Source organism: Tamandua tetradactyla, chromosome 7 (genome assembly GCF_023851605.1).
Source record: "Tamandua tetradactyla isolate mTamTet1 chromosome 7, mTamTet1.pri, whole genome shotgun sequence".
NCBI lineage: Eukaryota > Metazoa > Chordata > Mammalia > Pilosa > Myrmecophagidae > Tamandua > Tamandua tetradactyla.
Window position 1 is genome coordinate 130,246,916 of NC_135333.1, and position 25,478 is coordinate 130,272,393.

Sequence of the window (25,478 nt, forward strand, 5' to 3'; positions counted from 1 at the left end):
TTCATGTGTTTACACATGATATCCATGGTATTCTTCTAGATGCATACTTGAAATGTACTAGCCTCTACTGCTGTTCCTGTGAAGGCTTACAGTTATCAGCATCACACGCCTCTGGGTTTTCTTTTGATTCTGTGTTCACAGTTAATACCCCACATTAGGACATGATGCTCTCATGCCATTCCATTACCTAATATGAAGAAACTTCACATTAATTCAAAGAAATGACACAAAAATATTTTGCTAAAGATGGCCTATATACATATATATATATATATAATATTTTATTTTAAAATGTCATTGAGCATATACATCTCTTTAGCTTTCCCATGGAACATTGCACCTAAGTTTTGAACACACAAAAGAAATCCTCTTTACTAAACCGTTTTCATTCTGGGGTTACAAAAAGTCAATGTTTCACAATCACAGAGCATAAACAACATGGTTCTGAAACCATTTTCAGGAAGATTCCTCTCATTCACTTTACATAGGATATTTTTGGAAACCCAGACCATGGGGCATTCCTTAAAAATGATCTCCACTGTGGCCTCTCTGGGACTACAGAAAAAAAAAAAAAAAAAGAAAAAGAAAAAGGAGGCAAAACAGGAGTAAAGGGTAATCTCAGGACTCCCCAAACAAACACAAAATATTCATGGAAGATTGGGAGTGTGCAGAACACAGGGTTCTCCTCCTTCAAGTACATCACAGTAGAAAACAATAGCACATTTACAGTGTTATTTGGTCACTGTCTACCTGGTTGCTACAAGAACACAACTTTATTTAAGACATAGAGGGAAAAAATTAAAGCTATTTACACAGATAAAATTGTGGATTGAAAACAGCAGTACTTCCCCGCCTGGCACTCAAATCTGACAAGGAGTCACAGTGCGCACAGAAGAGAAAGTTGGGCTGCTTGTGTAGTGTTCTTTGAAAAATCCAGTGTACACACCTATGCCACATGGTCCACACAAAGCAAACGTTTGCTAACAGAGGTGGGCTACAGTGTTCAGGCTGCAACATTTCTCTGCAACTGTATTTCCTCAAGAATCCAAATTCCTAACATTAAATTCTGTCCTGTGGCCAGAGAGTGTTTTACTATTTTTCTTCAATCTTGTAACTTGTAGGATCAGCCTGGTGGTTCTTTGCATAGACAATGACTCTCACTGCTCTCTCCAAGTGTCCCAGAAGCGCTAGTTTACTAAAAATAGAAACTCATGAACGTTTAACTTATTCACCCTGAAAAGAGAAGAACTGCCGGGTCACTTAAGGAAAGGTTGGTGGTGGAAAGAAAGTCCCGGACCACTTGCAGTCTTATAAATAAAACTGACTGGAAAATGAGGAAGGAGGTGAGAAGAATCAGAATTTTAAAGATGTAGGAGATAGTTTCCTGGAGTGTTTTCACATTAGCGCTCTTGATAAGCTGAACACCCTGCCTTAAGAGCCAAGATCTGAGATCTGAGGCCACATCTGGGTACTGGGACTGTCACTCCTGCCAGGTACCCAGGTGTGGCTGTAATGCTTTCCAAGAAGTAAACGAATACCTGGAGGAAAGAGGAGGAAGGTGGGCCCCACCTGACTTTCACACAGCCCCATGATTTGATGGTAAGTTTCTAAGAATTAAAAAATTAAACACCCCAAATTCCCCAAGCCCAGCAGGTAGGTACAGAGACCCACAGCAGAACATACTATTTCTCTGACTGCCAACACCTCTCTGATTTCAGGTCTTACAAAACCAAAACTTAAGTTGCTGTTGAGGATCGTATGGATGGCATATGAGTATGCTCTCTTTAAGGAACAGTGTCACCCAACAGTCTGAAGAGTAGAGGCCAACCCCACAGAGACACAGAACTGAAAGAGCCTTTCATTAGAGGAAGTGGCCACCCAAGACAACCATAAAGAACTGACTAGGAAATCAAAAGCTTTTTATTAAACAAGAGTTCCTCTGAGGCTATTAGAGCAAGCAGATTTGGCTATAAGTCACAGACACAAGAGTTCAGAACCATATATAAATATCTTTAGCAGAATTTTGAGAGTGTTGCCTTTTGGCCTTTCCAGGAAGGTTCCAAGGGCCACCCCACTACGTAAACATAGTTACGGCTCTGGGGCCTGGGTGAAAAATAAGGCCAACAAAGAGTAGGCTCAATTCGCAGAGCAATGATCAGTGCCATGCAAATCTGCTATATGCATTAACAAATCATTTTTTCCACTTTTGAATTAATTGCCTCATTTATAGTCTTCCTCCCATTCCCCAAACAGAAACATGGTTTGAGCTTGGGACTAAGATCTTTCCACCCAAGTCGGTTTATAATCCTATGGCTTATAAGAAGAATACATTTCTAACCAAGACTAGTAGGACTAAATGCTCAAGACTTTAGGGTAAATTGAATAAGGGTGTTCCAGAGTTTTGCCTGAGACATGCCTTGGTGGCAGACAAATTAGTGAACTGTGTAGATGGCTGTCTTGATAGCTGCACTCAAACTCTCACTCTAGCGATGTGATCAGGTCTAGGGACAGAAGGAAATGAAAGGCAATGGGAACTGGGGAGCAGGGGGTTGCTTATGAGGACGGCATCTCAAAGAAGATGCCCAGGGTCCTCCTTAAATTTCCAATTTGCACATGACTTTGGGAGCTGGGGAAGAAGAAGAGAGCTACATTGTAGTGTGATGCCTGAATGCTTTTCCATAGCATCAGATTCTGCCAGGGAGCAAGCAGTTTACCACAAATATCTCCCCAAGGAGACATCTGGGGTGACTAAGATCTGTAGAAGGCAGTGTGAAATCTATCAGATGATGAATCCTGAGAAGGTCTAGTTGGATTCTTCCTAGGCAATACTTTAACAAATACCTGACGATGAGGTCCCAAAGTACTTCACAGGCCTGACAGGCCACTGTTTCAGTACTGTGAGTGTATTCATTCCTGAGGAGGAAGGCTCTAGGCCTTTCCTAAGAAAATATCTACAACTCCAGGAATGCAAGTGATTTTGTACCCTGGAGGAAAGGTTCTTATTCTCTCTCCTCTGAAGAATGAATTCAAACAAACAGGAGAACCGGAATCAGCTCTACAGCATTCTTGGGATCACACCAAGTACCTTTTTCATCATTGTGTTGGAAGAATGTTTTAATTATACAAAATTGTCCAAATGTGACAGTAGGTCTGCAGGAAGAAGATTTACTTATTGAACTCTGCTCTTATAAGGTCCCTCAATGCTGAGCAGTTGTCTGTTCAAGAGGTGCAAGTTATTTTTAAAAATCTATTTTGTGATTCCTCCTGGTAGAGAAGCAGCAGGCAGATAATGGTGTCCCCTGCTTCTGCTGCTGCTTCTTTTGTGAGGAACACTCAGAAGTGGAGCTGTGGTGAGAATGGGGGTCTCAGTTGTGGGTAGCAAGGGTTCGGGTCCCTGGAAAAGGAACAGGGAGCACTGCATGAAGCAGGAGAATGACCAGTCAACCAAACTCAAATTCACTTTTATTAAAGGGATCTCCTGAGTGGGCCTTGCACCAAGATGATGGGGAAAATGGAACTGCTGCTTTGTGACAGATCTCTGATACTTATACTTTGTTGGAAATGGGTTTGGGGACAGTCATGTCCCAAGGGACCTGCATACAGACTAGGGGAATGGTCCTCAAATGAGGTATGGTGAACTGACCAACACAAGGAACTTCCCAAATATGTGCCTTATTAAACACTGCTTAACATGCCTCCCCATGGCATAGCAGGTAGGGGGAGGTGAACCATTCCAGAATTGAAAACCTTAACTCCACCAGAGACACTTCAAGCCACAACAAGGGGACCAAGACAATAAAGGAACTGTTGGTTCAAAGAAACACCCATATTTTCGATGAAAACACACTAATTTGGTAAGAAAAGACAACCCAGTAACAAATTTAGTTACACAACAAAGACGGCACTCTACCATGTTCCAGATGGCTGCCGGGGTGGTATGGGGTGGAGGCTGTGGGGATGGCCTGGCTTGGGCTTTGACACACAAATTCCTCAGTGAGGAGCTGGAAAGTCCCAGACCTGTTCTACGAATGGGGAAAAAAATGAAGATGTGAGGAATGTCAAAAGAGAAAAAAAAATCCCTGCCTCAGCCTATGTCATCAAGAGTGAGAGTGAGAGGGAGAGAGTGAGAGAGAGAGAGAGAGAGAGAGAGAGAGCGAGAGAGAGAGAGAGAGAGAGAGAGAGAGAGAGAGAGAGAGAGAGAGAGATCAGTTTCGAGAGAGAGAGAGAGATGTTTCCTGAAATAAATCTCAGGTGTACTAGAAGTGGGTGCTTATACCTTCTGAGGCATAAACCCCAACTTTCCAATGCAGTACTTCTAACCCATAGAGAAGTTGGCAGCTTGGCAGGCTGAAGAATCTTCTGCCAGTTACACCGGAAAATGGCTGCCCCAGCTACTCTAGATAAAATAAATATGATGTATGTGCCCCAAACAGGCAGATGGTCACCTAGGAGGCCTATAAGGAACCAACAAAAACACAACACACAAGAGCGGGCCTTTGTGTTTTGCTCTTGTGGAGTATCCAGACCTGTTACTAAAGAGGAAACGGAAACCTAAGGATCATCTTGAAGCACAGCCAGAGGACTCTGGGCAGAGACTTCCCACCAGTCCGGGCTGGGTTGGGAGAAGATTGCATCACCTGGAATTCGGCCGGAGCACTTCCCAGTCCCGCCCCACAAAGAGGCAGCCCAGATTTCTTCCCTTCAATCCTTCCAATCCCCTGGGCTGTTTTCATGACAGTTTGTTTCCATGTATTAAGGGAATGACATATACAGAAATGTCGTCCCCAGAGCCCAGTCGGTCATTCGATATCCGCCATCCTCTGTCCTTCAGGACGCCCCGGGCACGCATCACCAGGTCCTGAGCTGCCAGCGTGTACCTGTGCAGGGAAAAGCAGGGACAAGGCAGTCAGTGACAGCATCAGGCAGAGTCTGGGGTCGAGTGAGGCTGGTGAGGAGGAGGGATCACGACAGCTGTGTAAACAGTTTTCAAATACCTGCAAAGCCACAACAAGCCTAGGTCATCTTTTTCCAAACTGTGGGGTGCCTAACATGAGATTACTTTTAGGCGGTAGATGGACAAGGCACTGAATACATTAAAGATCTTCCAAAATTATTCTGTTTTTCAGTCCTTTTTTTAATGTTCTTGATCATTTCAAGAAGAATGTCTTAATTTAATGTTCGTGGATCTTTATTAGAAATATGTTCAGGCTCAGTGTCATCCATGACACACAGTAGCTAGCTAAAAAATTGCATGGAAAAGTGTTTGTTTTCAATGAATTTATATTTTAGGGCTAGATTCCTTTTATGACAAAGGATAATCGCTTTCCATTTATAGTAGGGGTATACAATTTTCCTTCTAAAATAAATTTGCTTTAAAAAAGTGAGGCGATTTAAGGAAAAATATTAATAATAGATGGGCCACAGGAACATAGCAAAAACGTAAAGGTGGTGTGTAAATTGATAAACCCTGGCATGGGTGAGCTGCTCCTTTCACTCTTAAATCAATGCCACCCTCTCCTCTTCACCAATATAAGTACAGGGAGGGACCCCTCAAGAATTTAAAAATAGATTGTTCATTGAGATTTTAACTGTAAACTTAGGGAAAAAGGCTGATACCCACATTTCCAAGAGAAGACTACAAGCCGATGGAAAGTCTTAACCTCTGGAGAAAAACTCAGTAGGTGGTTTGAGTGGGTACAGGCCTTGGTTAGGCTTGATGTATAAGAGATGAGACAAAACATTGACCTGTATCTACTCAAATATTAACCAGGGCTGAGGGAGCCTTGGGGAATTTCGGTTCCATTGTCAGGAGCATATCAGGTGTGAGATGGATTAGTCTCTCAGCCTATACCATTAATTATCTGGTTCACCTTTGTTCTGATTTCTTCTTTACCAAAAAACCTTCTGATTATGATTTGCCTCCCCATGGAGGCCTGCCTATCGGGAAAGAATAAGCTAGTCATTCGTACTTTACGAATATTAGTTATATTTCTCTCTATAAATGTCAAATAGCATTTTGATTTACATATCAATCTTCGGATCATGGTTAAAGTGAGTCCAGCTCTGGTAATCACTCTTTTCTCTGTATGTTGATTAAAGCTGTTTCTCAACCTGAAAAGCTAACAGCCAGACTCTAGTAAATCAACAAGACAATAAAGTCTTCTAAGAGGCCTCTTGGAAGCCAGCTTGTGGGCCTTTTATAAGAGACTGCCCTGATATTGCAGAGATCTTTCCCTACTGGAATGTCTCAGTATTCACTCCAAAATTGAGTTATGGAATTTAAAACACCAGATGTCTGTTTCTTCCATGAAAGGCCCTTATAACCCAGTGATATTTATACCCATTAATTACAAACATTAATATTTCTATATCAAATGTATAAACAGTCATAGTAAGTAAAATACATAAAAACTCAAAAACTTCACCCAAGTAAAAACAAAATAAAATGAAACACTTATGGCCTGCCACGATCAAGATGGTGGAGGAAAAAGCTTCAGGGCACTGTATGCTCGCAAAAGTTTTGAGCAACTATCAAGAACCAGCAGGAACATCTTTCACAAAGCACCAGAAAACAGATAAAGGATGCAGTGACAAGGAAAGTGCTGAATTAAGAAAAAGGCTACTTAAAAGTGGTAGGGTCTTGTGGCACCCTAGTTGAAGTCTCCTCAACCCCTTACAGGCTTGGCACAGAGCCAGCCCACACTTCCAGTACAGATCCCTGGTCCCAGCTCCAGAGGGTGCAGAGTAAACCTTGTGCACATACTGGGAGTGTGTTTATCTGTCTCAATATGTCTTGTGGTAGGCTAAGGGACTCACCGTTTAGGACCTTAACCTGTGTGAGGAAGGCAGCTCACTAACCTCTCCTATAAAATGCTGTGGGAGAGCAGTCAACTCATGCTGATGGGAGCAAGAGATTGCTGGCTATAGGTCATAAAGGATAGTGCCTTGGAATGTGAGGAAACTGTTTCCTAGGGAAGGGGGGACATTTGTATCTGTGTTAAGAGGGGAATTCCAAAAATTGCCAACCAAGGGCCACATCTGCAAGCCTAAGACAGGCTGCATGCATGTGCAGAACAGATCAGGGTGGTACCTTTGCTTTGGCCTCAACCTATTCTCTAAACTCATTGAATGGAAAAGCTCTGAAAGAGAGCACTCATACAGGTCAATGTGCAAAGGCTAGGACAGTTTTTTTCTTTTTTTCCTTTTTATTAGCTCCTGCATTTAAGAAAAGCTCAGACGTAACACTAGCTCGATAAAAGCTAAAGAATAGATCAGATGCTCCTTTTATCTATCTTATTAACAGGCGAGTAAAACATATGGAATAAAGATGAATAATAGGGGGAACAAATGTTAAAATAAATTTAGAGTGAAATGCTGGTGATCGGTGAGGGGGAGCGGTGGGGGGTGTGGTATGTATGAATTTTTTTCTGTTTTCTTTCTTTTTCTGAATAGATGCAAATGTTCTAAGAAATGATCATGATGATGAATATGCAACTATGTGATAATATTGTGAATTACTGATTGTATATGTAGAATGGGATGATCAAAAGTTATGAATGTTTGCATTTTTTGGTATTTTAAGAAAAAAATTTAAAAATTAATAAAAAAAGAATAGATCAGAGTGTAAGTTCCAGCGATAACGTATGAAAAATAAAAATATACAGGTTTCAATAAATGATTATGAAACATACAAAGAAAAAGGAAGTGATGACCCAGGCAAAGGAAAAAAATTAAAGCATTAGAAATCATGAAGGAGGAGGACCAGACCTGGGGCATAACAGACAAGGCTTTAAAAAAAATGGTTTTAAATATGCTCAAAAAAGTAAAGGAAAACATGGACAAAGAACTGAAGGAAATCAAGAATATGACAGATGAACATAAATGTAATATCAGTAGAGAGATGGGAATTATGAAAAAGAATCAAAGTTGAAGACCACAGTATCAGAAATTCAAAATTACCTAAAGGGGTTCAACAGTAGATTGGAACTGGCAGAAGAAAGAATTAGTAACTTGAAGTTAAGACAATTGAGATCATCCAGTCTGAAGAACAGAAAGAGGAAAGAATGAAGAAAAGTGAACAGAGCCCGATGAACCTGGGGGATACCAATATATGTATCACGGGAGTCCCAGAAGACAGGAGGGGGCAGAAAGAACATTCAAAGAAATAATGGCTGAAAAATTCCCAAATTTAACGAAAGGCAAAAATATACACATCCAAGATGAACTTTGAACAGGATAAACCCAATTAGCCCCAGGCCAAAGATAAAGAGAGAACTCTGAAAGCTGCAATAGAGAAGCAATGTGTCATGTACACAGGAGCCTCAATAAGATTAAATGTCAATTTCCCATTGGAAACCAAGGAGGCAAGAAGGCAGTGAAATGACAGACTTAAAGCACTAAAAGCAAAAAACTGTCAACCAAGAATTCTGTATCTGGCAAAATTGTCTTTCAAAAATGAGAGATTAAGACATTCCCAGATAAACAAAAGCTGAGGGAGTTCGCCACTGGCCCTAGACTGACTCAACAAGAGATGCTGAGGAGAGCCCCATAGGTTGAAAGGAAAGGGTAAGAGACAAGACTCAAGTCACATGAGAATTAAAGATCTTTGATAAGGGTAATGACAAGGGTAAATATAAATGTCTGTACTACTGTATTTTTGGTTTGTAACTTTTTTACTTCTTACAGTATTTAAAAGGCAAATGCATAAAACATCATGAGAAATCAGTGGTTTTGGACTCATAAGGTACAAACTTATTTGTGATAAGAACTACATAAAGGTGGGGGAACAAGAAGGAGGATATAGAAGCATAGTTGGCGTATACTATTGAAGCTAAATTGTACCACAGCAAATTAGATTGTTACAAATTTAGGATGTTAAATTAACACCCCATGGTAAGTACCAAGAAAATATTGGAGAATATGGAAGATCATAGGGACAGAAATTATAGTCCAGCTTGTCTGGGGCAGAGAAAATGGGGGAGCTAATGCAAAATGGGTGTAGGGTTTCTGTTTGGAAATTTTAAGTACTGGAAGGTGGTGAGGGTACCACAACACGGTGGATGTGATTAATCCCACTGAATTGTGTGCTTGGGAGCAACTGAGATGAGAAATTTAGGTTGTGTATATGCTCCCACAATTAAAAAAAAAAGAGAGAGTAACTAAAGATACAATTATAATTTAAGGCACTACATTATCCTTGATGGAATTTAACAAGGAAGGAGAGAAGACTTAAAGGGACATTACTGGACAAATGAAAAAAATTAAATATAGACAGCTTTATATCAATGTTTAATTTCATTAACTTGATAACTGCATGTAAGGCAGAGACATAAGAGAATATCCTTGTTCTTAGTAAAGGTATATGGCAGTTTTAAGTGTTCAAGGAGCATGATGTTTACAACCTACACCCAAATGTTCAGGAAATGGAGTGATAGACGGATAGATGGATAGGCGAACAAATGGACAGAATGATATGGCAAATGTTGCAAACGTTAAAATTTATGGATCTGATATCTGGGGGTGTAGGGATATGCTGGAATTCTCTATGTGGAGTCTATTATTTTTGATACTGTGCTATAAATTTGAAAGTATTTCAAAATAAGAAGTTGAAAATAACACTGAATTGTACACTTTAAAAGGGAGAATCTGGTGGTATGTGAATTACATCTCAATAAAGCTGGTAAACAAAAAACACCTTATGAATTTACAGACTCATGTTAAAAGAGACCTTCATCTAGCCCCATCATAACATTATTTAAGAATATGGGCTATAGCAAATGATTTCAAGATTGTTAAAATTCTAAGTCATAGTGTCACTGAGAATAAAGTCTACTAATATGGCTCAGAAACATAGCATACACTGTAGATGGCAGAGGAAAAGATATTTTAGTTAATACAAAATAAATACCCTTCCTCCTGAAGGGTATATGTATTTGAGAAAATTATCAGCTTTGAGGCAGAAATCTGTAAGTTATACCTGAGCATCTAGGAAAGACGGCAACCAGCTAGTTCTCTCTGAGAGTTCTACTCTTGCTCAGCTCAGGAAATAAAGAGAAAAGCCTTAACAGGGCCAAAATCAGTGTAATAAAATCCATCCACTGCAGTTTATATATATATGTTCAGAAAAGCCTCTCAGTTCTGTTACTCTTTATTTTATATTAAATGTATGTCTGAGCTGTAACTACAGAGGAAAAGGCCACCATCATTATCAGAATGATGTTTATTTTTCTGACAAATGACCAGGGACTGGATCTTAGTTTTCAAGTTCAGAAACTTTAAGTCAATATAGAGAGTAGATTCATCCATCAGGACGGGATTCACTTTAACCTAGCTCACACGTAGACTAGATGTAGAAAACTAGGGTAAGCTGTCTAGGAGAAATGCTGGCTAACCTTAAAAAAACAAAACAAAACAAAACACAAAAACTTGATGTCAAAAAACTGATAGAAGAACTCAAGACAGCTCTCCCTGGTCATTTAGCCTAATGGCATACCAGGTCTCACAGTCAGGGGGTAATGGCTTAAGGATATCTAGCTGGTGTTAAGTCATGAAAGAGGATCATCCATGGTAGGGACCTTCTTGATATTCCTACTGACCTCTGGTATTTTAAAAACAGTCAAAATAATTTTTTGTATTTTAAAAAGCAAGCATTAGCTTGTCTAGAAAAGATGGGAATTCAGGAAACTCATTTCCTTGAGGGCTCTAGATAATTAAGGCTTAATTTTTCTAATATGATTATTGCCTATTCCGAGACACTGTCCCTTGAGCCTGCTTCTCTTCTCACCATCTGTTTTGTCTTCCCTTAGGTGCTGAACTTCTTAAGACAGTCCATACTTGCTTCCTCAACTTCTTCCCATTTTCTTCCTTAATCTCCTTTAATTAGCCCTAATACCCTACTAATCTGTCCTCTTAGAGGTATCTTCTCAACCCTCATTCTGGTCAACCTTTTTGCAGCATAGATACTGCTGAATATCCTCTTTCTCCTTGAATTTCCCTTTCTTTCTTGGGCTTCCGTGACACTGCCCACTCCCAGCTCCCCTCCTCTGCCTGGGCTTGCACGAGACGTGGCACATCTTCTCTTCTCAGATGCTCCTTTTCAATCTCCTTTTTAGGCTCCAATTGAGACTTAGGAGGAAGTCAACAAATGGTAACTTATTTTCACTCCTAAGGCAGGACTTCCCAGCTATTATTTTGGTATCCCTGTCTCTTAGGCAAGAAATCTGTCATTTTCAATGTTACTTTCTCAACCTGATGTTATTCAATCATAAAATCCACAAGACGAAGTAGGACTTTCAGGCTTTGCATTGTTTTGAAGATATTTCATTAGTGGTACCTGGTGATTAAAATAAAATCTAATCTTAGTCTTTTAAGATGCAAATTAAACTTTACTGTAAAATCTGAACTTATTTTTGCCACTGTATACATACACACACATATATATGCATGTATGTCAAAGTTTTTTTGTGTGTTTTCTATTTATTGCAGTGTTTTCTTTCCTGCATTCTTGCTTTCTGTTGGGTTGATCGTTTTATTACCTTTGCTCCCTCTGTACTGAGTTGGAAGTCATTTCATTTCTGTTCTTTAAGCAATTATGCTTACTTTTTAACATATAAGTTAATCATTACTTCTGATTATATTGGATCTTAGAATACTTTCTTCTGTTTTCCACATTATTGCCTAGTATTTTAGTTTCACCTTTTTTTTTTTCTTTAAAAATAATTTGTTCCTGATCACAGGGTACAGGGAGGCAGCAAGTGATACCTGTAAGCCCTCTGTTGTTTGTCTTCCCACTCTGTGCATTTATAAATACCCTATAATATCAGGACAACACTGAACAAAGCATTTTGTAACAATCTAACTGCTACAGACTATAGTGTATAATGATATGGAATGCTTTAAAGGAAGGCCTCATTCACAATTTAGGGTCTCCCCTGCTATTACAATTTTCTAACTTACTTTTGCAAAAATACTGAAATCCAAGAAAATGGTTGTTTCCACTACCTATTTTTGTAAAACTGTCATATAAACAAGTTGGTGCCTTAGTAGCACTTAATCTCTTTTGAAGAATGTCCTGCTTAAATAGGAGTCAGCAGTAGTATTGAACACAGAACCCCCTTCTGTACCCCTTGCCTACTCAGCCCCAGGATACCTGTGGCACCTGAACACGAGAACTGCTGCCCTGTGGCCCCCACATCCTGGGGTGGCAATGGAGGAAAAGCAGGCCAAGCCAAGTGTCTGGAAGAAGCAGTCTTTATTGGGCTTAGATTAGGAAAGCACAAGTCCTGAGTACCTCTGAATTTGTCAATTTTCATCTCCACGTTATTCTCAGCCTGTTTCAGCAGCCTCATGAACTGATGCTTTTCCCCAATAACAGACCTTGTCCTTTTCCTTCCTCTTCTCCTCTAGAGTGACTGTCACCACTGGGTACTTCTGCCAACCTTGTGAGCCAGGCAACACAGACAGGCGACCTTTCACGTGGGCTCTGACACACAACCCTGAGGGCAGCAGGAACCACTACCTGATTTTTCTTTTGGGGAGAGAGGATTCTACCAAACACTTTGGGGCAGTCCAGGGTGACCTGGCCACAGCTGGCCTCATGGAGCAGCATGCCCCTTGCACAGTCCACCAAAAGATGTGGTTGGGAACCTGGAAGTCGTAGGGGCTGTGTGATGGTTTGCTGTTTGTGTGCTTGCAGAAGAAGTCCAATTACTTTAGCTTATTTTTGTAGAAGGTGCAGGAAAACCTGGTGGCCTCATAGCACATGAGCAGACCACCATCTTACAGCCTACCATACTTGCTTGGCCATTGAGCACCAGGACCTGCCCCCCTGCCATCTTTGGCAGCCACCTGGGAAAGTTCCCCTTGTTTCTAAAACCTTATCACTTATAATCTATACATGTGAAAATAAATCAACATACAACTAACTTCCTTGCTTTTTAAAGGCTATTCCTTCCTTCTCAGTTTTATTTCCTTCTCGGTTTAATTTCTTCTGTTGAAGTATAATTTTAGTAGTTCTTTTAACCATGGCCTATGAGGGATAAACTCACTATTCTTTGCACTATGAAAATCTTTATTTTTTACCCTGAATCTTGAATGATCATTTTCTTGGGTATAAAATTCTAGATTGACCGCTGTTTTCCCTAAGCAGTTTGAATATATTATTTATTTCTGGTTTCTATTATTGTTGAGGAGAAATATGCCTTCTATCATTCCTTTATTTGCAAATGTCTTTTCTCAGGAGTTCCACTGTGGTATATTAATGAGGATTACTTTTTATTTATCGTTGTTGAGATTTAGTTTTGTTCCTTCAAACTGAGAGGATTATTTAATTCTGGAAATTTCTCAGCCATGAGCTTCCTGAATATTGGCTTTCCCTCATTTAAAAATATTTGCTCCATAAAATCCTACTATACCTTCTCATTTTACCTTCCAGGTTTCAATTTATTTTCTGTTTTCTTCTCTCTCTTTTTTTTAATCTCTGTGATAACTCTCATTTCATTCCCCCAACCAATGCATTCTGTGAGTTACTTTATTTCAATGAAACTTTTCATTGTGAATTTCTATTTGGTTCTTTTCTGAATCCATCATTTATGATTCTATTAATAGGAGTTTAAAATTTCTCTCAATCTGTTCTATCATGTCGAGGTTTTTTGGGGTGTGTCAGTGTGTTCTGTTGCATCCAGTTATTTTGTCTCATGGTGTGGGTTTGAAGGTAAGATATAAGCTTCTCTTCAGTACAGGCTATTTTACTGTGTACCTGGGCTTTCTACAGAGATTGAAAAATTTGCCTTTACTGGGGAAACGATGTTTTTTCCCAGGGTGAACACATATGTTAAGTTAATTTCTTGCCTTAGGGGTTACACCTTGGGAGTAGTGTAAGGTTCAATGTCACACTTTTCCTTTGTGTTGCGCCTGCTCTGCCATTTCCACTTCTTCACAGAACCTCAGTTTCATCAGGTATCCTCCTGCATCCAGGCACCCATGTGTTTCAGGGAAGGAGGATCCCAATCAGAGTGCAAAGCTCTTGGTTCCTAGGAGCGCCTTCAACATTACTTCTATGCCAGGCTTCTCTAGGGAATATGATACTCCTTTCCAATTAGACTCTGCACTCAAGAACACAACAGTGAAACTGAACTACAGAACCAGTTTCCTGACATTCCTTCATGTTACAGGAGATCCAGTAATGAAATGAAACCAGGGACAGCTTTCAGGTAAAATGAGGTCACTTGCTGGGAGCTTTCCTCATAAAACAGATCAACTCAAGATAATGCCAGGAACGCAGCTCTTTAGAGAAGGCTTTTTGTTCCAGCTCCACTCTTCAGCCGGCCTAGTGGCCATTTTAGAACTCATTAGCTAACATCCATACTCAAGAGCTGACTTGCCACAGGCATTAAACAATTTGCAAGGTTGCTTTATACCAAGGTTAAGGAGAAACAAACAACTTTCTCTGGAGAGAGAGAACTGTTTCTCCACTCTCCCATTTTGTGCCCCTCCAATTTTTTTTACCTTACAAGGGCTATCTGATTTGGTGACCATGAAAGGAAACCGCTTCCTGTGGCAGTAAAACAGAAGGGCTCTAGCGAGTTCGGTACTGAAGCTGAACACAATTGCATATGTCTGCCACAGACTGAGGGGTGTAAGGAGTTAAAACATGAAATTTAAGTGCAAAATACACAGTGGAACAACAAAGAATGTGGCACAGCTGAACACAATGAAAGGGAAGTAGATGCCATGATACATCTGCAGGGACTGTGAGGTGAGCTGAGGAGTCTGGAAGGTTTCTGGAGGCTGGAAGTGGAGCAGCCAGAGCACCGTAACTGAATGCCCTATTCACAAATGCTTGGCCAGGCCGGCATTAGAGAACTGCTGGAATACTTTGAAGTACCTTCTCTCTCCCCTAAAGAAAGTCTTCCTGGGATACAAGTGTTGTATTTTGAGAGCGTTTTTCTTCACTGGCTGAAGCTTTCAATATTGATCAGCAAAGCCCTGATGAAAGAAACGGTGCTGGGAAGGGACCGGGCTTGGCAAACTTCACAGGGCTTGGCGGAGAGGCTTCCTTGGACTCCAGGGGAAGGGAACAGAGAAAGGACAGCAGGGGAGGCAAGAAAAACAAAAAGGAAGAGGGGGCTGAGGACCTACAGGAAGGCAAAATGTCCTTTTCATAACCACTGGCTCTAAAGCCAGGGCAGAAGGAGATCAATAATCCCTGGTTGTCTCTCTTGTGCTGGTTGTTTTCTGGGGCAGTTCTTTGGTCTTTCACCTCCTCCTTTGAGCACAGAGAGGGCTCAGGGTGTGGCGGTGGGGGTGCATAAGGATTCAATCCTGGCTTCACCTCTGACCAGCTGGGTGGCTCTGAAAAAGCTCTGTAGTTTCTAAAGCTCCTTTTTTCTTACTTGTAAATCTGGGTTAATAAGAGAGCAGACTCCAAAGGCTCCTGCAAGGAATAAATGACATCACCCCAGTAAAGCCCAGCACTTGGTAGGAGAGGAGGACTGCTAGCTAGCATACTTCCTTAGGCAAGAAACACTCTTTTCCTTCCTAAGACTTCCGCCTAAAGTCAGCAACCTCTTCTAGAGTATTTCCCACAGGATCAGATCTCAATGGGCATTGAAGTGTCAAAAACCAGTTAATTTCAGTTGCAGGCTATAAGCATGCCTTAAAGTCCTTAATAGTTCTAGTTGGGAGAGAACTTCTATTTGCCCTGTGGATGGTACAGACAGGGTCTTATAAGAAGGAGGGGAGGTGAATTAATGGGTCCAAATATTTGCATATAAAAGGCAGCCTCCATCTGCTGATGCCCCACAGTAATGCAGAGTGATGGGAGCACGGGGAGAAAACCTCTTGGCATACTGAGTAGGCCTTTGAGATTTAAGAGGTGGAAAAGCTCTCCCAAGCTTTGGAACATTGGCAGGGATCTGTGGCGACTGGGGGGAGGCTCTCCGTGGTGCTCAGAACTGGGTAACTTGTCCTGGGGCAGGGGCGGGAGTGGGCAGGCACACACTTCTTAGGATCCCTGCTAGGAGCTGGGCCACATATGTCCACTTCACAGCTCCTGAAGTTGCTCAGGCCAGCTTCTGTCCCCTGCCCAGGGTACGATATCCTGACACACTGGAATAATAATAGCTGCTGTCAGCTGCTGGTTTGTGTGCCAGCAGATACAACTCTATAGACTGGGGAGAGCATCTCACCCCAATGGGAGAGGGGAAGGAACCCAGCCAGGCTTCTCTACCTCCTCTGCACCCTGGCGCAGTCTTCCAGATTTCTTAGGTTTCTTAGGTAGTGGGTGTTTGTTTTAGTTTTGAATCCCAAACAGCAACATTTCAAGATGAGGAGGTATAATGGGCCATTTCCCTCTCAGTCCTCACTGGCAAGCCATTTAAAGGGCTCTGATGTTCCTATTAAGTGGCCATGCAGCACTGGAAGGAAAGAGGGGCAGGCCCAGGCAGGATCTCAGGTTGACTTCCAACTTTCCACTGATCTGAATATGCTAAACATCGCAATAGAAATGAAAATGCAGATTTTTATCTAGTCTTCAAACACCAGACCAAATACTCATGAATATGTTCTTAAAATCTGTAATTGATATGGTGGGGAGTGTGTGTGGGGGGAACAGTTCCCTTTTGCATTTGTGGCAAATTTTTGGAAACCGTATGATATTAATGGAAATTAGTCCAGCCAACTCCTAAGAAAAACTTTCACAGAAAGAAGCTTTGTCTTTTTGCCAAAGTAAATTTCACGTTATCAAGGTAATACAAACAAGGTAAGACCTGCATTAATACGTGTCTATATTGGTGGGCATTTTACGCTTAACCTTCCACTAATCGGCTCTTCCCTTTGAAGGCACGCAGCGAGCTGTGGCCCTGAGAACAGGAACGTGGAGATCGACATCCGAAGTGTGGACCTCGGGAAGACTTGAGGTCTCACTGGAGACATGCTCTTTGGGGTTTATAGTATATTGGCACTTACAGATTTAATCCCCCCTGAGTGCTATGGCACAGGGTGGGGGGTGTGTGTGTGTCATTAGGTCCAAGATACAAAGAAGGGGCTGTTTCTAAGACAGGTTTCGGGAGGTGAAGGGTGGGCAGAGCTTTGTAACTTGTGCCTGGGTGTTTGGAGTATGAATCCAGGTCATGCTTCCATGTCTGGTTAACTGTTCTATGGCCCCAGTTCCTCTTAGCGTTACCCACTCCCCTCCCTTTTAGTAATATTAATACTTACTCCTTTTGGACAAAATCCTTGAGAGTTTACATACATGCATCCATTTTGAATATTCCTCCCTTTTAGTAATATTAATACTTACTCCTTTTGGACAAAATCCTTGAGAGTTTACATACATGCATCCATTTAGAATATTCTTCCCAGGAGACCCACCCACAAAACCTCCTGCCTTACAGAAGGGACAGTCAATTTCATATATTTTGCCTCAGAAAAACCTTTCCAGATCTTTCTCTGAGCACCCTCTGCGAATCATGCAGACTGTTTAGGTCCCAAAGGATTCCCTTACGGGAACCAGACGGAGCTGCAGAATGATGCAGCCCAACCTCCACGTCCTCCCATAACCCACCCTAGGCTGGTATATTTCCTATGAACGTTTCATTTCATGACCCCAAAAAGGACTCACAGAACTGCCAGTTCAGCTCCACTTTTCTCCAACAGATGAAAAGACACAAAGAAAGCAAGGATAAAACCCCACTGCACCCATATTCTGGCTTGTCCACAAAGCCTCCTTTTTATTTTCCGGATCCTTCGTCCAGACAGTTCAAAACTGCAAACGACTTCCTAAGACACACTGGGTTCAAGAAGACCATACCACTCATTTTTACCCCATCTCTGTCCGAAAGGATGGTATGGGGGTCAGACTGTTAAAAACACGTCTGTATGCTACTCATCCCTCTCGCCCCTCACAAGGCACTCTGGAGGATCGGAGGCTATTTTAAATTCCTTGTTAGGAAGTGATGTCATCAGAGGAAGACAATGCTGGAAATTTGTCGAGAATGGCTGTCACTAGAAAGAAAAAGAAAAGAAAACGCCTACATACAACCTAAATAAAAGCCAAACAACGAAACCACAAAACACTAAAGTCTTCCCTGTCACAGGGCTGGTGTCCTGCCTTTTTCTGTTCTCCTTCTCTGCTAGACTAAACTCCGCAAACTTGGCAGAATTCAAAGTAAAATAGGCCCACTCAAATGCGCAAGTGAAGAAACATTTTGTTGTTCTCACTTGCTTTGTTTTCCTTCCCTCTCCCCCTCAGGTGGCCCACCCTGAGAGTGTATCTTTCTTTTTGCAATTTTTAGCAAACAGACTGACTTTATTTGGCCAGGAACACTCTACTCCCGGCTCCCAGGCAAACCTATGGTCCTGGGCAACATTTGGGGTAGAAACAAGCTCTTCTGACTGGAGAAGGGCTAACAGAACCTCTGGAATTACAGCCTTTCTTCATGAGATAAATTTTGACTTAGGCTGAAACCATCAGGGAGATTCCCATTTGTATTTCCATTTTGTACAACACAATCAGAACAGCTCCAAGTCCCGAGTGCATCCTCAGGCAATGAATGTCGTCTTTGGAGCCGTCCCCAGACCTCCATTCCTGGTGGCTGCCCTTCAAGGAGAGGGGCAGAGAGGGGCTGCAGAGGCTCTCACGGGGACCCATCTCCCTGCCCATAACTCTTGCAACTGAACTCTCTGCGCCCCATGGGCCTCTCCATGAGACTTGCTAAGCTGGGGCCAAATTATACCCCGATTATGTGCAAAAATGCCACACCCATGGATGACAACATCATTTTATATAAATCCTAAATTACAATTTTGAAACAAATTAAGTTTCTCTGATTTTCCAATATGGCTTAGATTATGAAGGAATGCACAGGGGTAGAGAAACAACCCACTTCTCGTGTTTTTTACCACAGGCTGTGCAGAATGTTTCTTGATTAAGGATCATAATGAGGGAATTATGCAAGTTCCATATAATCACCACAGGCTTCCTTTTCTACAACTAGTTTTCACATTCATATTAACCTCGTGAATTCAGAAGGCCTCATGTGACCTAGCTCCTTACACCTCATCTGTCAGCCCTCCACCCCACGCTAAGCCAGGCATTCCTGGAATGCACCATGTTCTCCCTTCCTTCTCTCCACCTCACTCCTACACTACCTGGACTAACAATATATGTATTTTTTTAAATAACTTTTTTATTGTATAACATAACATATATACAAAGCAATGAAAGAAAAAAGCAATAATTATTTTCAAAGCACTCTTCAGAACTCACGTACTATTAGCTTAAGTTAAGACATCTCTTACTCTGGGAAGCTTGCTAGGTAGGGCCCTCTCTTTAATCACGCATACTGCAAGTTTCTGTTTAGCTTCTGTAACCCTCTTCCCAGCTTTTAAACTCCAACCAATCAGGGATCAGACCTCTTTTCTTCTTGGATTCTTCCCCAGGTCTAGCAAAGTCTCATAAAATAGGTCCTTGATAATATTTCCCAAATGAGTGAATATGAATGGGAATTATTTAGCCAAGAAGAAAACCCTGGGCCAAAATGTCTGACTGTCTTATCTCCAAGATCAACCAGAATTTAGTTTTGCTTATTTCCATCAAGCCTCCTATTCTATTTCAATAAAACTGCTCCTCCTGCAACTTTTTCTTTCACTCATTTCAGTACTGGACTCCTTTCTCAGGCTTTTGGTTTTCCATCTTCCCTGAAAGGCAGATAGAACTACTTTTTCTCTCCTGCCCTGTTTGTTCCATGGAGATATAAGCTCTGCCTCCACAGGCAACAGATCTCAGAGATCCCCGTAGCCTGAGGTGAGCCGGCGAGTGCCTGCTCAGTGCAGGCTGCTTGGACAACGCTGCACGTCGGCCACGGCTCCTTGGTGGGCAGAGGTGCTGCCATGGAGAGGGAGGGGCTGGTAAGCAAGGCCAGACCAGCTCGGAGAGACTAAAAGAAATGTTGGGTTCTTTTTAACTCAAAATGGTCCGCTGGCTTTACAAACCTTTATAAAAACAATCATGGTAAGAAAATCAAAATGAGAATATTGTTAACAAGTACGACACAAAACACAAAACAAAAGCAGCAGAAGTAAAACACATTCAAATTCAAAATGAATCTTCAATTACAATACCATCGATTCCTCTAGAGCTGAGCAAAGTTATACCAAACAATCCTAGGAGGAGGAGAGAGATGGTCTAGCTTCATTTTTTTTGTTTACTGAAAGAATTTTTGTGAAGTATATGAAGCATACAGTAATCACCCCCAGTTAAAATAGTGCCTAGTATATGCCAGGTACTTCACTTATATAACCTGGTGTTACTGGAAGCCCCATTTTACAGATGAGGAATCTGAGGCAAAGAGGGGGTTAAGGAAACTTCTCCAAGGTGAAAAGGTTTGAAGGAGAAGAAGCAAGATTTGAATTCAAGCAGTTTGAGTACAGATGCTCTTAACCACTAGAGTACTCTGGCTCTCATATTTCACACACAAAGGAGGGTTTATAACATAGTTTAAAAATAAATGAACAACCATGTGCCTGCCACCGAGCTAAAGGAACAGAATTTTACCAGCGTTTTAGTTTCCTAGGTTGCTCAAGCAAACACTATAACATTTTGTTTTGGTTAAATACTGGGACTTTATTTGCTCACAGTTTGAGGCTGGGAAGGTCTAAATTAAGGCAGCATCAAGGTGACACTTTCTCCCTGAAGACTGTGGCATCCTGGGGCTGGCGGCTGGTGCTCCTTCGTCCCCAGCATCTCTGTCCCGGGGCAGTGCACGTGGTGGCCTCTCTGGGCTTCTCTGTTCTCTTCCAGGTTCCATTGAGTCTCAGCTTCTGGCTGCTCCCTCTGTGGCTTTCTCTCATTCTATCTGAATTTTACTCTGCTTACAACAGACTCCAGTAATAGAATTAAGACCCATCCTGATTGGGCTGTACCATACATACCTTAAATGAAGTAACCTCAGCAAAAGGCAATCCACAAGAATGGATTAGTTTTAATAACATGTTTTTCTGGGGCACATAACAGCTTCAAACCACCACAAACAGTAAGTACCTCAGAAGTCCACTGTGGGCCCTTCCTCAAGGACATATCCCCCTCTCTTCCTGCCATCTCCCCTCCCGGGAAAACCATTACCCTAAATTTTGGGAAATTTTCTCTCTTTTCTTTATACTTTTAATGTATATCACTAAGCAATATATTGCTAGTTTTGTACTTTATTTAAAATGGAACGATAATGCATGTATTCTTCTATTATTTGCTTTTTAAATCCAACATTGTTTTTTAGGTTCTTCCCGGTGAATGAGCACAGCTTTGGTTTACTCCTTTTCAAGGTGAATTCTATTCTTTGTTTATCCATCCTAAAGTGGAAATGTAAGTTGCTTCCAGGTTTTGTAATAAAAACAAAGCCGTGAGGCAGACAACGGCGGCTCGGTGGCAGAGATCATGCTTGCCATGCCAGAGACCCGGGTTTGATCCCCAGAGCTTGCCCATGCAAAAACAGACAAAAATCCCAAAGCTGTGGGTATCTTTGGGCATGATGCAAGAGTTTCTCTATGGCAGTTGGTCCTCAAATTTTAGCAGCATCAAAATCACCTGGAAGGTTTGTTAAACACAAATTGCTAAGTCTTGCCTCCAAAATTTGGGAATTGGTAGATTCGGGGTTGGCCCTGAGAATTTGCACTTCTAACAAGTTCTCAAGTGAAGCTGATACCACACGGCTGAGAACATTTTCAAAAGAACTAACTACTCCAGGTTATCAACCTAAGAGTGGGACCTGCCAGGTTATAGGCTATGTATACGCTCAACTTTACCCCATGCAAGCTGACTTCAAAGTGGTTCTATAAATTCACAAACCTATTTGTAGCTTATGAGAATTACAGTTGCTCCACATCCTCGCTAAATCTTGGTATCATCAGACTTTTTAAAAATGTTGCCAATTTGGTGAGTAACCATAGCTAAGAGTGTTTTAAATTTGTGCTTCTTTGTACTGGTGTTAATTGTTTTGTGTGTAATGACTGTATGGCTTTCACTCATTTTTCTATTGCTTCATATGGTAGTTCTTTATATATTATGGATGCTAATTACTCTTCAACCATACAAATTGCAAATTTCTCCTAGTTCACAGCTTGCCTTTTTACTGTCTTTCTGCCTTTCAAAGAATCTAAGTTTATCAACAACGTTTTCAATCTTCCTTTTACTGTTTGCGTTTTCTGTGTCTTGTTTAAGAAATCCTTTCCTGTTACAATGTTATAAAGACAGTCTCCCATGTTATTTTCTATGAGTTGTATTTATTTTTGCCTTTCACATTTAAGTCTCAATGTATCTGGACTTGATTTTATTTTTTCTACACTGTCTTATTACATTGGCTTTTCCTTGATATCTAGTAGGGAAAAGCCCACAACCTCCACTCCCTTCCTATGTGCAGAAATGTCACGAACATCATTGGCATTTTGTTCTCTCAAATACATTTTAGAATCAACTTCTCTAGTTCTATGAAAACCCCAGTTGGTATTTTGATTATAGTTGCCATACCTCAATTTAGGGAGAACGGATATCTTTGCAGTGCTGAGTCTTCCTATTTAAGAATGCATATATGTTCATAAAGTCCTCTAATTACTTCAATTAGTGCTGCATCTGAGTCATTACTATTTTTATTCCTAATATTTTTGTTTTCCCCCCTCTTGCTTTTTTTATTAATATTATAAGAAATTTATCTACTTTGTTGGTTGTTTAAAAAAGTTGGCTTTGTCATTTATTGTAATTGTTTATTTATTCTCTATTTTGTTATTGCATGCTATTGGGAAAATAAGAACCACACACTCAAATTTATAAACTAATACAGTAGTTTATTAAGTCTGCACATAGGAAAAGAACAGTCTGTAGGCAGACAATAATATTACGTTGGCTCCTAATTCTTTGACATAACAAGAATCCTTTTGTACATGTTTATGTGGACTTGCTTATATAGATAGAACTAGCTGAGTAGCATGAATCAGCTGTTACGCTCTTATTTTGAGAAATATTTTTCTCTGTGTTGGGGTCTATTACATATTTTATTTTTCTATGGTCAGGAGTTCGGAGCTTGTGGGCAGGGGTTCCTTGTAATATTGAGGAAGCTCTGACTAAATCTGCCTACATGACATGGGAAGGATTGCAGTCACCTGGCACTACAGAGGTGAGCAGCGTTTTTATCCATGCAAATCTTGTTACATTAGAAAAAGAAAAGCTCAAAATTCAGCATTTAATTTTGCATATTTCCCACTTTCTACCACTTGCTTTGTTATCTATAAGTTTTGATACGTAGTATTCTTATTACTCAAGCCCAAGTAATTTCCAATTTTCATTATTGCTTTTCCCTTTGATTTATAAGTTATTTATAAGTTTCTGAGTTTTGGTTTTAATTCCATGTGAATTTTTTTTCTCCTGTAGTAGCTTGGAAGTTATAATCTCTATTCTTTTGGGAGTTGCCTTAGTGATTTAAACACATTTACTTAAAGTCTAAAGTTCAACACTTCTAATTTCTTGAATGAGAGAACTGTAAAATACTTTCTTAGTTTCCTAGCTGCTAAAATTACAAATATATACAGTGGGTTGGCTTCACAGTAGGAATTTATTGATTCACGGTTTCATAGGCTAGAAGGCTTGCTTCCTTTCGGGGTCAGTGTCTCCTGGCTATCAGCAATCTTTGGGGTTTGTTGCCTTTTTGATCACATGGCAGCATCTTTTCCTTTCTCTTCTGGGTTCTGACTTCCAGCTTCTGGTTGTGCCCTGTAGCTTCTCCTGCCATGTCCAATTTTCTTTGTTTATAAGGACTTCAGCCATATTGTATTAAGGCCCACCCTCCTTCAGTTTGGGTACACCTTACCTAATCTTAACATCTTCAAAGATGCTATTTACAAATGGGTTCACACCAATAGCTTGGGACCTGAACATGTTTTGGCGGGGGGGACATGATTCAATCCCCAACACCATCCCTCCCTTGCCAATTAATATATTATTTTTATCCAGTATTTTAGTTTTATCATGTTAAATCTCAAAAGTTATATATTCTTATCACTACTTTATATTGTCAATATTCATTTAAATGGACTCATGTAACTACTAATATTTTAGCATAATATTCCATTTTTTCCACTCTCCTGCCTAGAATCATTTCCTTTTTATGCCTTCCTAAGTATATCTTTAAGAATTGCTTCAGAAGGGGTCTATTGGTAGTATAATCTCTCAGTTTTGTCTGAAAATACTTTTATTGTATCCTCTATTTATATTTTTACTAGGTGTGAAAGTACTAGATTGACAGTTATTTTTTTCTTAGTGTACTTAGCCACTGTCTTTTGGCTCCTATTATTGCTCTGGAAAAGTTAGCTGTCACTCTAAATGTTATTCCTATGCATCAGACTTGTCTGTTCTTTTTTGCTCCTTTAAATATCTTTTTTTTTTTTTTTTTGGTCCAAAGTTCTTCAGTTTCATTATAAAGTGCCTATGTATAGTTTTTCTTTCTTTTTTTTTTCTGCTTGAAATTTATTAGGTTTTCTAGATCTTAGGTATATTTTCTTCCAACAATTCTAGAACTTTTCAGTAATTACATTGTGCTGGTTTGAAACTGTTACGTACTCAAGAAAAGCCATGTTCTTTATCCTAATCCAATCTTGTGGGGGCAGACCTATTGTTTGAGGCGGGGAGTCTTAACCTGCTTATTGGAGTCCTTAGAGGAAAGCATTTTGGGAAAAGCTCAGAGCCAGCACAGACAGAGATATATTGGAGATGCAGAGAGAAAACACCCCCTAGGAAGTTGTTTGAAACCAGAAGCCAAAGGACCAGCAGATGCCAGCCATGTGCCTTCCCAGTTAACAGAGGAGTTCTAATTGTCACTGGCCTTTCTTCTCAATTCAAGGTATCTTTCTATGGATGCCTCAGTTTGGACATTTTTACGGCCTTAGAATGGTAAACTTGTAACTTAATAAATTCCCTTTATAAAGTCATTCCATTTCTCATACACTGCATTTCTGGCCAGTATTAACAAACTAAAATATACCTCTTCTGACTATTTCTCCTTTTTCCTCTTCCCATTTTCTACATTGTTTCCTTTCATAATTCTATTTAGAGCACTTTAGGACATTCTCCTGGTCTCAATCTTTTTTTTTTTTTCTTTTAATGTGCTGTTGGATTTGATTTGCTAATATTTTATTGAAAATTTTTGCATCTATGTTCATTAGGGAGATTGGCCTGTAGTTTTCCCTTCTTATAGCATCTTTACCTCGTTTTGGTATTAAAATGATATTAGCTTCATAAAATGTCTGGTCTCAATCTTGATTCATATTTTCCCTTCTCTTTGTCTCTCTGAGACATATTTTGGGTTTTTTAATTCAGATTAATTTTCTATTTCACCAATGTTATCTTCAACTGTTTCTAATCTGCTTAATCCTATAAATTTTAATTCCAATTTATACTACTCATCTCTAGACATTCTATTTCCTTATTTTTAAAATAT

The 25,478-nt window shown here is 40.4% G+C and overlaps 1 protein-coding gene across 3 annotated transcripts in view; it reads right to left on the minus strand.

Annotated features, from left to right (window-relative positions):
* Positions 1-235: 235 nt before the first annotated feature.
* PPM1H (protein phosphatase, Mg2+/Mn2+ dependent 1H) overlaps positions 236-25,478 on the minus strand; it is a 278,117-nt gene continuing 252,874 nt past the window's right edge. For 2 of the 3 annotated variants that reach the window (XM_077111275.1, XM_077111274.1), the window contains exon 10: positions 236-4,877. In XM_077111275.1, the coding sequence (XP_076967390.1) occupies positions 4,730-4,877 (148 nt within the window). In that variant the 3' untranslated portion in view covers positions 236-4,729. Of the gene's footprint in view, positions 4,878-17,328; positions 18,004-25,478 lie in introns of those variants that run through there. The other variant, XM_077111276.1, reaches the window with a different exon arrangement.